We start from the raw sequence: 14928 nt of genomic DNA, 5'->3' as shown, positions 1-14928 counted from the left end.
AGAAATAGCTTTAACTCTGGCTTGTACCCCAAGAAATGGGACTGTAAGCCAGTCTTAAACCCACTGAGCACTAAGCCATAGCTTCCTTGCCTGAAAAAATGCGGATGATAATACCTACCTCACGGAGCCATTATGAGAAATAATTAAGGTGGGTATTTTTAGAATGTGAGTTAGATATACCTGTCTTCTGGTTTAAACCTTCAGGGGCTTTCCAACTCATTTCAAATAATTTCCAAATTCCTTCCTATGGCCTACAATCCCTCTACATGACCCATCACTCTACTGTCCCATTGATGTTCCCTGAAAACACCAGGCACACTTCAGCCTCAGGGCCTTTGCACTTGCAGTTCTCTCTCTGGACTGCTCTTCCCCCTATTTCATCAGCACACCCACCCCCCCCCAAAAAAAATCACACATCACCTTTACCCTTTTAGATTTTTTTACCTTCGCATTTATCAATTCCTGATATACTATTTTTTGTTCATTATCCAAATTCCCCCTAGAATATAAGCCATGAGAGCAGATCCTTTGTTTTTATTTACTGCTATATTCCCAGCAGGGAAATCATTCGTCACCCAACAGATACTAATAAGCACCCGCAGTGATCCAGCAATTCCTTAGTTACATATCTGGGACTCAGATTTTTTTGTTATTTAAATGGTTCCTAATTTTTAAGGAATTTTAAGTGTACCAAGGAACTGGAACTGGAGGTCTTTTTTCAGGGGGGATCTGGAGAAGGGTTAGCATTGGCAGTCATGGAGGTACGCCACTGATCTCTCCTTCCAGTGGACCCTGGCACGAGCCGTGTGGTCAGTAGATAGCCTCCAGCTGCCACAGCTTTGGCACCCTTACAACGTTCATAATGAGGTTCCTAGCCAGTGAGTGACATGGCAGAGATACTGGAGCTGGCCACTGTCTGCCCGGGATGAGGCTGGTGGGCAGTCCTTGCTTCGGGAATTCCATCCGCCTGGTGGAGACGTTGTCAGAGCCATAGTGCAGTCGGAGACCCTTCCTCTCTCCTCTCCTCTCACAGGTCTTAGTCCTGCCTCGTGGTTTGAGGGCTCTCCCTGCCTGCCCCTGCTTCTACTCCCCTTCCCCCGAGGCATCAGCCCCCCTTTGGTGCAGAACAGTCACATGCTAAGCCTTCAGATCTGCAGTTTTCTACAGCTCTGCCCTCACTGCGGAATTCTCGAGGTGATAGCAGTAGCCCTTGTGTGCATGTTCCAGTAATTTCTGCACTTCTTTTAGACAATAAAAAGTGAAAGAGCCAGGATTGGCCCTAAGCTCCAGTGGGACTCTATCTTAGAGGCCCAAATGGAAGCTATTTCAGAAGACAAAGTGGAAGGGAGTGACCTCTCATGCAGCTAATGTAAAGACAGGCATTTTTAAAAGCTGAATTATTTAAGTAGAAAATGCATACATTTAGAGGGCAATTTCGTGGATGTCTCTTGAGATTCCTTTCAATGACTCTGTTCAATGTCTAAAAACATTCTTTCCCTGACCTGCTTCTTCAGATATATGTCTTCTCTGTCGCTGTATTTCTTTCTTTCCTTTTTTTTTTTTTAAGAGAGCGCAAGTGAGTGTGAGCAGGGTGGAGGGGAGGTGCAGAGGGAGGAGAGAGAGAATCTTAAGAAGGCTCTATGCCCAGTGCAGAGCCCAAAACAGGGCTTGATCTCACGATCCTGAGATCATAACCTAAGTGGAAAGCAGGAGTCAGACACTTAACCGACTGAGCCACCCAGGCGCCCCCTGTGTCGTATTTCTGATCATTTGCTCAGTGCAGTTTATTTTTCTGGAACAAATTGTGGTTTAATTAGAAGTGCTTTACTGAAAAGGATTTTCCAGCTTGTGGTCATGCTTCAGGCCCATCTGCAAAGCACATCTCCTGTTGTTTTTAGAATTATTGGGCTGGGGGGCGTTAAAGAAAAAGTTATTCTTGACACTTATTAAAGAATGAGTGGGCAGACTGTTCAGGAGACTACTACAGTGGGGGGGGGGGTGTATACAGTACTTGGGGAGAGGTTGAGCTCAACTCTGAATACAAGGAGGAAAGGGGGGTTTATAGCCAAAGAGCAGGTGGAGGTTACCTGGAGATGGTGGAGGTTGAGGCACCTGATATATCAAAGGTGCTCAGATATTGAGGGTGGGAGATTCTGGCTAAAGCAACTTAGCAGGATTCCTGATAAAATTGATCACTGCAAAGACAGACATGGAAGTCCCAAAGTGGATGTCTAGTTGGGAAGAAGATTCAGAGGAGCCTGACTACGGTTTGCTCAAGAGAGAGAATCTCTGGGGGTGCGGGGGAGGAGATGGGAGGAAGGGCACATTTCTTATTTTAATATTTGTTGTAAATATCTATTACAGAAACAATTATTTTCCTCCCTGGCTCTGTATAAATTGGTCTTCTTTAATTTCTCCTTATTTTAGTTGCTAAGGCTACTAAGTTGCTAAGTTTTGACTAACATGACAGTTTTCCTGTCCAAGGAAGTTACTTTCAGTTACCACCCACTCCTCCTGAAAGCATATTTTGTTGACTTTGTTCTTCCTTCTGCAAGCTGAGAAGTTGTTCACTGAATATCCTAGGAATAATTGTTTCAGGTGTCCCACGGCAAGAATCAGGGAGCCTGTCCCATTGTCCTGCTACAACACAACACGAGCTATCTCTGAGCCTGAACATCCAGATTTGGCTCAGAATCCCATCGGAGATGCTTCAGGGAGGGAGAGGGACAGAGACAGACACAAAGAGTTTAGCATCTCAAATTGGCAGACCTTAAAAAATGAGTCCCAGGGATTTAACATCTTTATCTGGAAGTAAAAGGGAAAGTGGGAATTCATGACTACTCATGACCATACTTTAAGCAGTCAGAAACAGAGTTTGACTCTTAGGTGGCTCATCCATGCATGTCCTCCCTCCCTTCCTCCCAAATCCAGACCCTCCTTGAGCTGACACAAATCCTCACAGCCAAGGAGATATCAGAGATCTTGTTAATAAGTATCATGGGCCAAATTTCAAGGTTTTTAAAAATATAGAACATGAAAGATCCAGAAAGGTGTGTTTTCCCCTTGCTGCTTTTTCAGTATCCTTCATCAACTCTCCCACACCCAGGTCACTTGGGAAGTTGGTGATATTCTTTATTTCTGGAGAAAGAAAACGATGAAATGATTGGATTAAACCTTTCCACTTGATACCAGGATAAGGGTTCACTTTATTATTGAAATGAGCAAGTTAGGTGCTCACGGTTGGTTATGGAGGGAGAGAAATTTTCATTTTTCTGTCTATGGAATTCAGAAGCCAGGATAGACAGCAGGTCTCTAGCACCTTGTGAAGTTTGCCAGATAATTGCCCCGGATTGACCTCTCATCATCTGAGAGTGTGATCTGCCATGTCAGGAAGGTTCAGGGCAGGGGGTGCCCAAGCCCCACATTATCTCCTCCGGTCACTACTCCCCAACATGGCCCATGAAGAGAGTAGAAGCTAAAACTGTGCTCTGAAGATGGAGCCTCTGTGCCTGATGTAGCCTGAGGCTGGCTCTGGCAGAGAACAAACACAACCTGACCTCCTTGGGCAAAAATCTAAATGTCACTGAGTCTAGGGCAATAGTAATGTACGAACTCTGGGTTTCCGCCATGCTTAAACTCCCAGATGTGCATTCTGGATCAGTGGAAATGAGCACACCATGGTACCATTGCTCATAAGGATCCATATAACAGAAATGCTCTTCTTGTCACAATGTGGACGTAACTCGCTGCTTATCATCTGTGTCCTCTTGGGCAACTTGCTAACGTCAGTTAGGATCAGTTTACTCATCCGTATGGGAGGGGTGGTGGTAGTTACCTCCTTTGTTCTTGGATGATGAATTGTAATTGATACTGGCAACATTATAATAATTACTATTACTGTGTTACTAATAATCAGTGGTAATTTACTGGGTTCAGATTATGCATCAAGCACTTGAGTGCCCAAAGGTAACCTGTGAAATGGGCAATTATTTTTGGTTATCCCTGCTTTTGGGGATGAAGAAATGGAGCTCAAATAAGCTTATAGGTGTCCAGCCATAGTCGGATCTGGTCTATCTGACCCTAAAACCAATGTAAAATGCCCAGTAGTTTCTGGTGTTCTTTTTTTTTAAGATTTTATTTATATGCTTGACAGAGCATGAGCAGGGGGTGGGAGGCAGAGGAAGAGGAGGAAGCAGACTTGCTGCTGAGCAGGGAGCCCAATGTGGGACTTGATCCCAGGACCCTGAGATCATGTCCTGAGCCAAAGGCAGACCCTTAACACCCAGGCACCCCTCTGGTGTTCTTGAAGTGGTTTTTATGCTTATTTATACACATTTTCTTCCATATTCCGAAGTAAGCTGTCATGCAGAAATATGTACAACTAGATAAATTGAATGGAACAGGGATTTAGGCTGAAGGTAAGGGGGAACGATGTGAAGGACATCAAATTAGAGGCAAAATTAGCAGGCAGCCACTGTATGGGCAGCAAAAAACGTTCCATAAAGTTGGAATAAGTGACTGCAGAGCGGCTACTTGTGATCCTGGTGGCCAAAGCCAGGCAGGAAATGCAGTCATAGGACTCACCATGTCCACTAGATTGCAAGGGAAGCAAAAGATCAGGACAGACCATTTTCCTTGGTACTAGGATCCGAGACACACTCAGACTCGATGCGAGGCGGTGGAAAACACCCCTCCATCACAACCCGGTAATAAATTATGGCCGGTGGGGGTGGGCATCACAGGGAGGCCTCAAGAAATGTGGTAATTAAACCTAAGAAGCTTCCAGCACCCTTCCAACCCTAGTGATGGCTGCTGGCATTCAGCGACAGGGAGAACAGTGGGGCCTCCAGATGTGACTGCTGAGAAGTCATCTGCCCCCCTCACCCCCCAACAGTGTCACTCTCCCTTACCGGCCTCGATGCAGGTGTGATTCAGGTGTGTGCTTCCGTGGAGCCAAGGATCCCGGCTCTGCCCCAGCAGCTATACCATCCTGGGCAAGATGCTTCCTTCGCCTCGACGGCCTTCTCTCTAAAACAGGAATAAGCATAGTAGCTCCCTTGTAGGAGTGTGAGGAAGTGAGTAGGTTAATGTGTACGAAGTGCAGGGAGCATCACCCGGTGGGTGCTCAGCGAGCACTGCGCATCTCCGCTAGGGGTGGGTGGCGCCGGGGCACAGAAGCAGAACTTTGGGCAGTACGTGCCACAGACAACTCTTGGGTTGCTTTTCACACCAAAACTGTATACCCCTCTTGGTTTCCGGCTGAGCATCAGAGAGAGGAGCAAATGTCTATATTAAATTTGAACAATGTAACCCAGGATGAACATTCTGTCCAAAGGATCCAAGGCCATGGCAGGGAACACAAAAGCTGCAAATGGTCTTATATTATCTGACAGATCTCTTCACAAGGTGATAGCACATCACAAGGGTCGGTGGTGGGGCAGCCATGACCAGTGTTCTCCTGCTCCCCTGTGGAATGTGAGCTGAGAAGCCCAGAGCCCCATCATCTCAAGGGGTCTATAAATTAGAAGGAAGATTAACAAGTGCAATGAACATTCTGGATCCTTCCAAGGGGAAACCAGACCCATGAGGGTAAAAACAACTTGAGAACCCATCTGCTACAGCAGTCTATAAATCATTCTGATGACAGAATGTCATCACCAAGGGCTTTAGTTCTAACTTGAAAAGGTAAAAAAAAAAAAAAAATTGTGATTCTATCTGAGAGAGGAAGTGTTTGTGCAGAATCAGAGAGGATCTGCTATAGCTAGCTCCAGAGCTTAGCCAATTGCTCTGGAATAAAGAACTGAAATAAATAGGCCATGAACCAAATAAATAGGCCCCTCCCTCGGGCTCTGAGATTCCAGGATCTGATCGAAAGCAGGAGCTCTTGGTGAACTAACCCAGACTCCACCTGAGTCCCCAGCGTAAGGCCCCTCCCAAGCTCATCTGTTTTCGTGGTAATGGTTTATAACATTATCAGTGTTTGATAAGACCCCCTAGTGGCTTTTCCCTAACTTAGATGTCCCTTGTCTCTCTCCAATCTTAATAAAGTCATTTTTTTTCTTCCCGTCAGTTCTTAACAAACCAGGAAACAAGGACAGTGAGCCCCATGCGTCCCCAGAGGTGGAGCCTACAAAAGCAGTATTGATTTACTGACCATCCAGTAAGCCATTGGTCCCCCTCTGCTGATAGGCAGAGGGGACTTGTTTGGTCAATGTTGACAAAGTAGAACAGGCATGGGCTCTGGAATCCAAGAAACCAGTTTGCATCCCTGGTCTGTTACTTATCAACTGTGGCTTTAAATGATTTACTCTTCTGAAAAATTTTCTTCTTACCTCTACAACTGTGTTGTCCAATATGGTAACCACTAACCACCTGTGGCTATTTAAATAAAAATGAATTAAAATTAAAAATTTACCTTTGCTGCACTAGCTACATTTCAAATGTTTCATGGCCCCGTGTGGTTCTCCTGGCTACCATGTTGGGCTGTCATCGCCAACATTTGCATCATGGAAAATCTATTGGGCAGTGTTGATCTGGTCTAAAACCTTGCGGAGTTGGCAGATTTAAATGAGATCGTATTTGTGAAATGTCTCGCACCATAGCCCCAAATTAAATAGTATGCTGTTTTCTAATAACTACTACAATTTATTCAGCATTTACCTTGTCCCAGGCACTTCGGCTTTCTCAATTTTGAGAGCCCTGGGAGGTTGGCATCCATGATCTCAATTTCTCAATGGGAAAACTGAAGCTTGGTGAGGCTGGGCAGCACCACCACCAAGATTCTCCAGCAGATGCCTGCTGGGGAGGCTGGCTTTGGAACCAAACACAGCTTCCTTTTTTTTTTTTTTTCTTTTAAAGATTTTATTTGTCAGAGAGAGAGCACAAGCAGGGGGAGCAGCAGGCAGAGGGAGAAGCAGGCTCCCCGCTGAGCAAGTAGCCCAATGTGGGACTAGATCCCTGGGACCCTGGAATCATGACCTGAGCTGAAAAGACTTTTAAACTTGAAACAAAGGAAGAATATTTTAATCTATGTCATATTTTTAAAGATTTTATTTATTTGAGAGAGAAAGCACAAGTGGGCAGAGGGACAGAGAGGGAGGGAGAAGCAGACTTGCTGTTGAGCAGGGAGCCCGACGTGGGGTTGGTTCGATCCCAGGACCCTGAGACCATGACCTGAGCCGAAGGCAAACACTTAACCGAGTCACCCAGGTGCCCCTAATCTTGAAAGTGGCATGCGTTAAGGGGGGGAAATAGGCTAAAAATAATGTTGAGATACACAGCTTTTAAATATACTCTATCCTTGATGAAATGAGGGAAGTGCCTCGGGAAGCCCATCATGGCACAAGCCTCTCAGAGCAGGGATCCTTGAGGAAGAGAAGGTTTCTAGCTATAGTGATTCCAGCAAAAGTGATCCTTCTTGCCTCTCAAACAGCATGTCCCACCCTGGTCCCAAGCTTGTCCATAGTCTCACAAAAGGAGTTGCTGTGCCTTTCATCCTGTTTCTCCCAGTGGCTTGAGGAAAGAGTGAGCTTGGCTGGAGGAGTTAACCGGTCCCTGAGCTCTAAAGTGTGACTGTGGCAAATTTTAACAGAGTCCTGTGAGAACTGAAATTCTGAGCTCCCTGGAGGAAGTTCTGTTCTGGTTTGTTTCCTTACTAGAGAGTCCCATTACCATTTGCTAACACAAAACGAACAGATTTGCAAAAGGAGAAAGAAGCCAGCTTCCTTTGATGACCTCCCCTGCCATGCCCAAGTCTGGAGGAAAGATTTCCCTGAGAAGGGGACTGAGGATATTATTGCCTCAGCCAGGTCACGGAGCCACGACCCAAGTTGTGGTCAGTAGGTATCCGTGTGAAATTTAACACTGCTGGTAGGGAAAAAAGAATAGAGATTGTGTGTGTTACTCACCCTGAGGGTCAGGTCCTTCTACGTGTTCCTGGGAGTGGAGAGAAACAGAGAGATTGTGTTTCCATTCCTTTCAGCCGATTGCCACATACTGCTCAGATTTGTTCTCTGATTGTTATGGGTAGTTTGAACACATTAGTCTGCGAATGTTGTAGCCAGAGTGGACAGCATTACTGTGGGCTTCATTGGGAACCTTGTCTGTAGCATTGGTCAGAGCTTCTTGGAGCTCCCACAGAGAATTTCTCTTCTGGCAACTGTCTCTCCTAACAACCAATGTGTTTTTAATCTGTGAACTGTATGGGTTCCTGGTCAATGATATTTTTTCTGTTTTTGCTTTTGTTCCTAGGGAGCCCAGAGCCAAATTGGTATCCTCTTTTGCCTGTTTAGGATCTTAGGACAAGGCTTTCTGGAGCTCTCTTTAATTTTGAGTTCGTTTTACTTTTCTATCTTATTTGTCTTCTCCTTGCCTACGTTTCTTGTCTTGTTTTGAAAATGAGTTCTTTGAGGGGCACTCAAATAGTGCTCCTGGTCCAATGGGGATTCCCAGGAGGTGCCTCAAAGTCAAATGGATATATATGAAGTATGAAGGAGACTCATTAATGGAAGTGAGAGGGGAAAGTCAAGGATGACTCAGTTTCCATAAATCAGTAGATACAGGTGACATTTATTGAACAAAGTCTTAATGCTGGAAAGGCTTGGAGAGAGGGTAGTGAGTAAAGCATGTGGTTATGGGCATGTTAATTTAGAGACATCTGAGTGGAGATGTCAAGGAGAGAGTAAAGTTTGGAACTCAGAGAGGACTGGGCTGCTATTATAAATTTGGGAGTCATCAAGACATAGATGGTATTGAAACCAGGGGGTTAAAGGAGATCTAGGAACATCGTGGCCATGAGAATTCTCAGAACCAAGTCCTGGAAAGCATGTAGAAGTTGAGTATAGAAGGAAAAGAGACTGAAGGAATGGTATGCAACCAAGGTTGGAGAGTGTTCCAAGAAGGAGGGAATAGTCTACCATTCAGAGATCAAATCGGATGAGAAAAAGAACATGTATGCCTCATTTGGCTGTATGAAAGCCATGGTAAACCTGGCCAAAGAAATTACAGAGGGAGACAGGAACAGAAGGCAGATGGAATTGGTCAAAGATAGTATGGAAGAGAGGTAGTAGAGGCAGTGAATATGGACAAACTTTTTAAGATATACTCTAAAGGGGATCACAGACATAAGGTAGTACGTGAAGGAGGCAGTGGGAAGAGCTAGAACATGTGTATGCTTCCAGGAATGATCTAGTAGAGAAAGGAAAAGCTGGTGTGTGTTGGGTGGTGATGAATGGAAGACTGCAGTCCTTGTGTGAGTGAAAGAGGATTGCATCCCGAGCAGAAATGGCAGAGGGCGATGGATTTCTGTTGGGAGAAAGTATGGTTTATGGGGAGGGAAGAAGGAGAGTGGTTCTCATCGGATGGGTTTTCTTTACTCAATGAAGCACGGTAATTGCTGGGACTCAAGAAGTTTGAGAAGAAGCCATGAAATAGTCCTTTCACAGGGTCGGGAACCTTTTAAGAAAGAATAAGTCTGGAAGTCATTGTTGACTCTTTGTGTGACATTTGTGATCTCGAATGTCAACTAAAGCCCGTCAATCCAGTTCTGTGATTTTCTTCATCAAATTCAATGATAAAATATGGATAAGATGGACTTGGTTCATCAAAAGGAATGAGATCTTGCTATTTGCAATGACGTGGATGGAACTGGAGGGTGTTATGCTGAGCGAAATAAGTCAGTCAGAGAAAGACATGTATCATATGACCTCACTAATATGAGGAATTCTTAATCTCAGGAAACAAACTGAGGGTTGCTGGCATGGTGGGGGGTGGGAGGGATGGGGTGGCTGGGTGATAGACATTGGGGAGGGTATGTGCTATGGTGAGTGCTGTGAACTGTGCAAGACTGTTGAATCACAGACCTGTACCTCTGAAACAAATAATACAATATATGTTAAAAAAAAAAAAAAAAAAGATAGGAGGGGAAGAATGAAGGGGGGGAAATCGGAGGGGGAGACGAACCATGAGAGACGATGGACTCTGAAAAACAAACTGAGGGTGGAGCGCCTGGGTGGCTCAGTCGTTAGGCGTCTGCCTTCGGCTCAGGTCATGATCCCAGGGTCCTGGGATCGAGTCCCACATTGGGCTCCCTGCTCGGCAGGAAGCCTGCTTCTCCCTCTCCCACTCCCCCTGCTTGTGTTCCCTCTCTCGCTGTGTATCTCTCTGTCAAATAAATAAATAAAATCTTTAAAAAAAAACAAAACTGAGGGTTCTAGAGGGGAGGAGGGTGGGAGGATGGGTTAGCCTGGTGATGGGTATTAAAGAAGGCACGTTCTGCATAGAGCACTGGGTGTTATACACAAACAATGAATCATGGAACACTCCATCAAAAACTAATGATGTAATGTATGGTGATTAACATAACAATAAAAAATTTTTTAAAAAAGATGGACTTGGCTCTGTGGCTAAGAAAACAGAAATGAGGCCTGGGGATTGAGGGTGTCTGTGAGGGAGTGATTGCACCATGGAAGTAAGCTAGACAAGGGCAGAAGCAAAAGGAGGGAGAGAGAAGTCTGGTGGACAGTGAGTGATTGGTAAGATTAATGAATAGGAAGTTGTAAAGTCAAGTGGATATAGGAGAATGGGTACTGTTGAGGTAGGGACTAGAGAGATCAGGTGACGTGGTCCAAGAATGGGACGGTAGGAATTGAAATTTCAAGGTGGTGGTGATCAGCTCTGGGGGTACTTTATAACTGACAGAGAAAGAAAGAAAAATCATTACAGTTAAGGAGGCCAAGGAACTGAAAGTTCGACCTCAAAATAAGTTGTAAAACCATTCTTATTTATCATGTAGATTTCATGGATCATTTCAAATCCTTATTTGGAAAAGGAGAGGGTGCACATAAATAATAAAGATGGTAGCTGATTCATTGCGGGTCTACTCTGTAAATACCCTTTTAGGACAGACTTTTGAATGTTATGCACCAGAATTTTGTACTACCATTAAGATACTGCGGGAAATATTCTAAAATGTGTTAATTCTCATATTTTAATTAGTGATTCTTGTTTCTCTATCAGTAATAATAACAAGACTCCCTGTGGCCTTTTGGTAATACCTTTTGCGTGGCGTACAACACCTTTCTGTTCTAGCCCTAATTATGGGTCCAGTCTCATCTGCTGCTATTCTGTTGAGATGTTCTAACCACACCAATTCCTCAGAAGTTCCCAGTATCAGGTCAGGTGTACATGTCCTTGCAAATGCTGTTCCTTCTGCTCAGCATGCTGCTTCACCTGGATAACTCCTACCCATCTAGAGTGTAAGCTCCTGGGTCAAGCCTTTTCAAAAAAGTTGAACCATCCCAAAGTGCCATCTTTGTAGGTCAAATATTGGCAATGTCATGTTGTTCGTAATTTGTTATCACAAATGTAAGTTTGAGCCATACATTACTGATAGTAGCTACCACTTGCTGAATTGTAACTGTGTGCCAAGCACTTTATATTTATCAACTCACTTAATTGCTACAAGCCTGAAAGGTGTGTGTAAATACCTCTGTTTATTAAATAAGGATTATGCGACTTAGGGCCTTTCTAGGAGATGATAAAAAATAAATGGCAGAACTGGGTTTTGATTCCAAAGGCAAAGGTCATACCGTGCATGCCCCCATTCTTTCTATTTTTCATTGCTATGTCTGCAGTGCTTAGCATGTGTCTGGTACACAGTTGAAAATGTATGATATTCTTCACCTATCAGAAGACTACCCAAACAAATTTGAAGGCTGGCTTTGTTCAAGGCCCCTGGGACTCTAAATTCTGACACCTTCTGGTGGCCCAGTCTCTTGACATTGGCTTTACCTTGATGAATGTTGCTGCTTCCCTGAAATTTAGAAAGATATGCTTTGATGGGTGAAATTCAGAGTATGAACTACCCTTAAAGTCTTAATCCTATAATCACTCTTTGTTTTAAGTCACTGCCCTGATCCACATGTGGACCCCTATTGGAACCTGCAGACAGGTTCCCTATTGTTGGCCCTGTAATTATCGAGGAGGACAACTTCTTTACATCATGAGAAGGACACATGGTGCCAAGGCTTGGTGCAGTACAGACAGAGGGCAAAGGGTATCTGGGTTCATTTCCTGAATACTCTTTTTCTTTCACTGATACAGAATTTACCTGGTGCTCATAAGCGCAATGGTACTTTCTTTCTAAAGACCAGAAATCTTTTGGCAAGTATAGCATAGCATTCCTGAATCCCTGCATGTGGAGCCTAAAATTCCTTCTTGATTCAAATTTTGATTCTCTAAGTTTCAACAGAGTTTCTGGTGTCCAAGGCCACTGCAGTGGTTCTCAAACTTTAGCGTGCATTAGAACCACCTGGAGGGCTGTTGGAATGCAGACTTCTGGGCCCTGCTCCCAGAGACTCTGGTTCGGTCCATCTGGGCTGGAGCCTTAGACTCTGCAGTTCAATCAAGCTCCCAGATGATGTTGATACTGCTGGTCCAAGGACTACACTTTGCCTAGGTCGCAGTCCTGCTCAAGTCCTGGTTTAGAGGATATAACATGAAGTTGGATGTAAAAGCAAAAATCTCAGAAATTTTCTCAGTAAACATCTGAATGCTGAATGATATAGACAAAAAAAATCAATGATTTAAAAAAATTATCTCCCAATTTTTTACATTATATTAAATACAGTCAACAATTGCTCTTTTGTGGAGGGAGACTAGTTGGCTGGAATCTGGGAGTCCTTCTTCCTTCCCTGAGCTCATCTCAGGTCTTAGAGAAACTTTCTTCTCTATGACCTACAGGACATCAGTGTGTTTTGTTCTTAAAGCTACTCTAGAGGGAGATGCTGCATAAAGTTGATCACTCTTTCAATACAAAAGTGAATGCAAAAAGTTTTCAAGATGAAAATACTCCATAATGTAATAGAAAATACGGTCATTAGATTTAGGATGCAAAAGGGTGATTTCTCATTTTCCCTCGTTTAGATGCTTAAAAGATATTTGCATTTTTATTAGATTCAAAATGGGGCTGAGTCATACAGATCAACACATTTCTTTTTAACAGGAATCCGTTGTGTTTGAACCCAACTGCCTCTTCAAAGTGGATGAATTTGGCTTCTTTCTGACCTGGAGGAGTGAAGGCAAGGTAGGGCACAGGAACTGCAAGTTGTTCTTTCCTGCTCTCTGATTTAAACCATTATATTTCTCAACAAGTGGGCAGAAGGCCTCTTAAGGACATGGACCCCTACGCTTACTTATTTATTCAAGATTTTAAAAACGTTCTTCCATATGGCAGGCATTGGGGATACTACCCTAGTCCTCATAGATTCCAGTCTAGGAGAAAAGCAGACATTAAAAAAAAAAAAAGGTACAAGTCATTGAGTGTTGTGAAAGAGAAGGTCGGGTTGTTACAAGAGTTTAAAACAGGCAGATATGATTTAATCTTGGGAATTAGGAAGGTTTTCTAGAAGAAGAGAGTTTCAAGTTGAGTCTCAAAGGTGCATTAAGAGCTTGTTCATCTTGTTACACCCTGGGACTTCACTCAATACACAGCACAGCGCACACATTAAATGAATCTTTGAACTGAATTTAAGGAAATAGAATTGGAATTCTATAGAAGTATTGTACCCACTTAAAATTAACACACACACGTGTTTAAGGCTATACATACTCCAGTAACAGTATTATATGCATAAAGATAACAACACTTCGTAAACATAAATAATTTTTCAGGCCTGCATCCGTATAGACAAGTATATTTGAAATGGAAAGTATGGGGTCTTCACTATTTCTGATTGTCGGGTATTTTGATGACTGTCTTTTGTTTTTCGCTCCCTCTCTACCTTACTATCATTGACATTGCCTTCAGAATCACGTAACTCGTCCGTGCCATAGGTCTGGCAAGATTTCAGCTCACTGCTGTATTATATTCTCTCTTTTCAGGAAGGACAAGTGCTAGAATGCTCCCTCATCAACAGTATTCGATTGGGAGCCACCCCCAAGGTACCTGTGATTGGTGTTGGCTTTTCTTCTAAACACAGATTTACTTAAGTTGGAAAAGAGTTCTGGAATGTTATTTAACCCTTTACTGCCCCAAACGCCATCAGCTGGGAATGAAGGGCACATGGTTTAGAAATCTTTTCATCTATATCCATTGGGTGGTTTGGGTTGCATTATGTTTAGTTATATTAGAAGCATTATTCACCTTTCAAAGAGAAGGTGCTTGCATGATACCTCCATCAAAGAAACAGTTTCCTTAACTCAGAAATTAATTCATCAAGGCCCTCCCTCCCTCTTCTGCCATTTTTTTTAAGCCAACAGTGAGTCGCTTCTGGTCTGTGGTTGATGTGGAAATTTAAATGGCATGGTTAATTCCGTATTTGTGCACCTGTGCACGCAGACAGCAGCTCACCTTGGAGGCTTCGTTTGCCTCTGAGAGAAAAAGATGACAGAGCATATCAATCCATCTTCTTCACAGTGATTGACTTGTTTGAATAAGAAGCTGTTTGCATAGGGCGCCTGGGTGGCTCAGTCGGTTAAGTGACTGCCTTCGGCTCAGGTCATGATCCTGGAGTCCCGGGATCGAGTCCCGCATCGGGCTCCCTGCTCGGCGGGGAGTCTGCTTCTCCCTCTGACCCTCCCCCCTCTCATGTGCTTGCTCTCTCTCATTCTCTCTATCAAATAAATAAATAAAATCTTTTTTTTTTTTAAAAAAAGAAGCTGTTTGCATAGTGGTGCTAGGAATTTAGAAGCTGCCTTTTTTTCTAGAATATTAAAGCACAGTATTTATTCTCTTTTTCATAATAGCCCTGCAGGTTTTTAGATGTTGAAAAACAAAATTACGTGCCTCATTTTGTTTCTGTGTGTCTTTTTCAAAGCTGTCCTCTTTTATGTTAGTTAAAATTTCTGCGTAACCATGTTGGCATTTCCTCCTGAGTTCTTTCGGAGGACAAATATGCTATTTTTTGTGTTAATTAGGGTAGACTTACA

The 14928-nt window shown here is 43.6% G+C and overlaps 1 protein-coding gene and 1 long non-coding RNA gene across 10 annotated transcripts in view; one reads left to right on the top strand and one right to left on the bottom strand.

Annotated features, from left to right (window-relative positions):
- The window catches only part of PLCB4 (phospholipase C beta 4), a 410588-nt gene that overhangs the window by 262609 nt on the left and 133051 nt on the right, over nucleotides 1–14928 (top strand). For all 8 annotated transcript variants that reach the window (XM_035005855.1, XM_035005853.1, XM_035005852.1 and 5 more), the window contains 2 exons: nucleotides 13004–13084; nucleotides 13882–13941. In XM_035005855.1, coding sequence (XP_034861746.1) covers nucleotides 13004–13084; nucleotides 13882–13941 — 141 coding nt within the window. The remainder of the gene's footprint in view (nucleotides 1–13003; nucleotides 13085–13881; nucleotides 13942–14928) is intronic.
- Nucleotides 3050–7938, bottom strand: LOC118011246. Of its 2 annotated transcripts, none has more exons than XR_004679432.1 (3): nucleotides 7908–7938; nucleotides 4911–5028; nucleotides 3050–3138 (listed from the first exon to the last, which is right to left on the bottom strand). It is a non-coding gene; the product is annotated as an uncharacterized LOC118011246 (long non-coding RNA). The 2 variants fall into 2 exon arrangements; XR_004679431.1 differs by having other exon boundaries at nucleotides 4911–5056; nucleotides 7908–7934.

Source organism: Mirounga leonina, unplaced genomic scaffold (genome assembly GCF_011800145.1).
Source record: "Mirounga leonina isolate KUSES-001 unplaced genomic scaffold, KU_Mleo_1.0 Mir_150, whole genome shotgun sequence".
In the NCBI taxonomy this organism is placed as follows: Eukaryota; Metazoa; Chordata; class Mammalia; order Carnivora; family Phocidae; genus Mirounga; species Mirounga leonina.
This window is presented reverse-complemented; position numbering and strand designations above follow the sequence as displayed.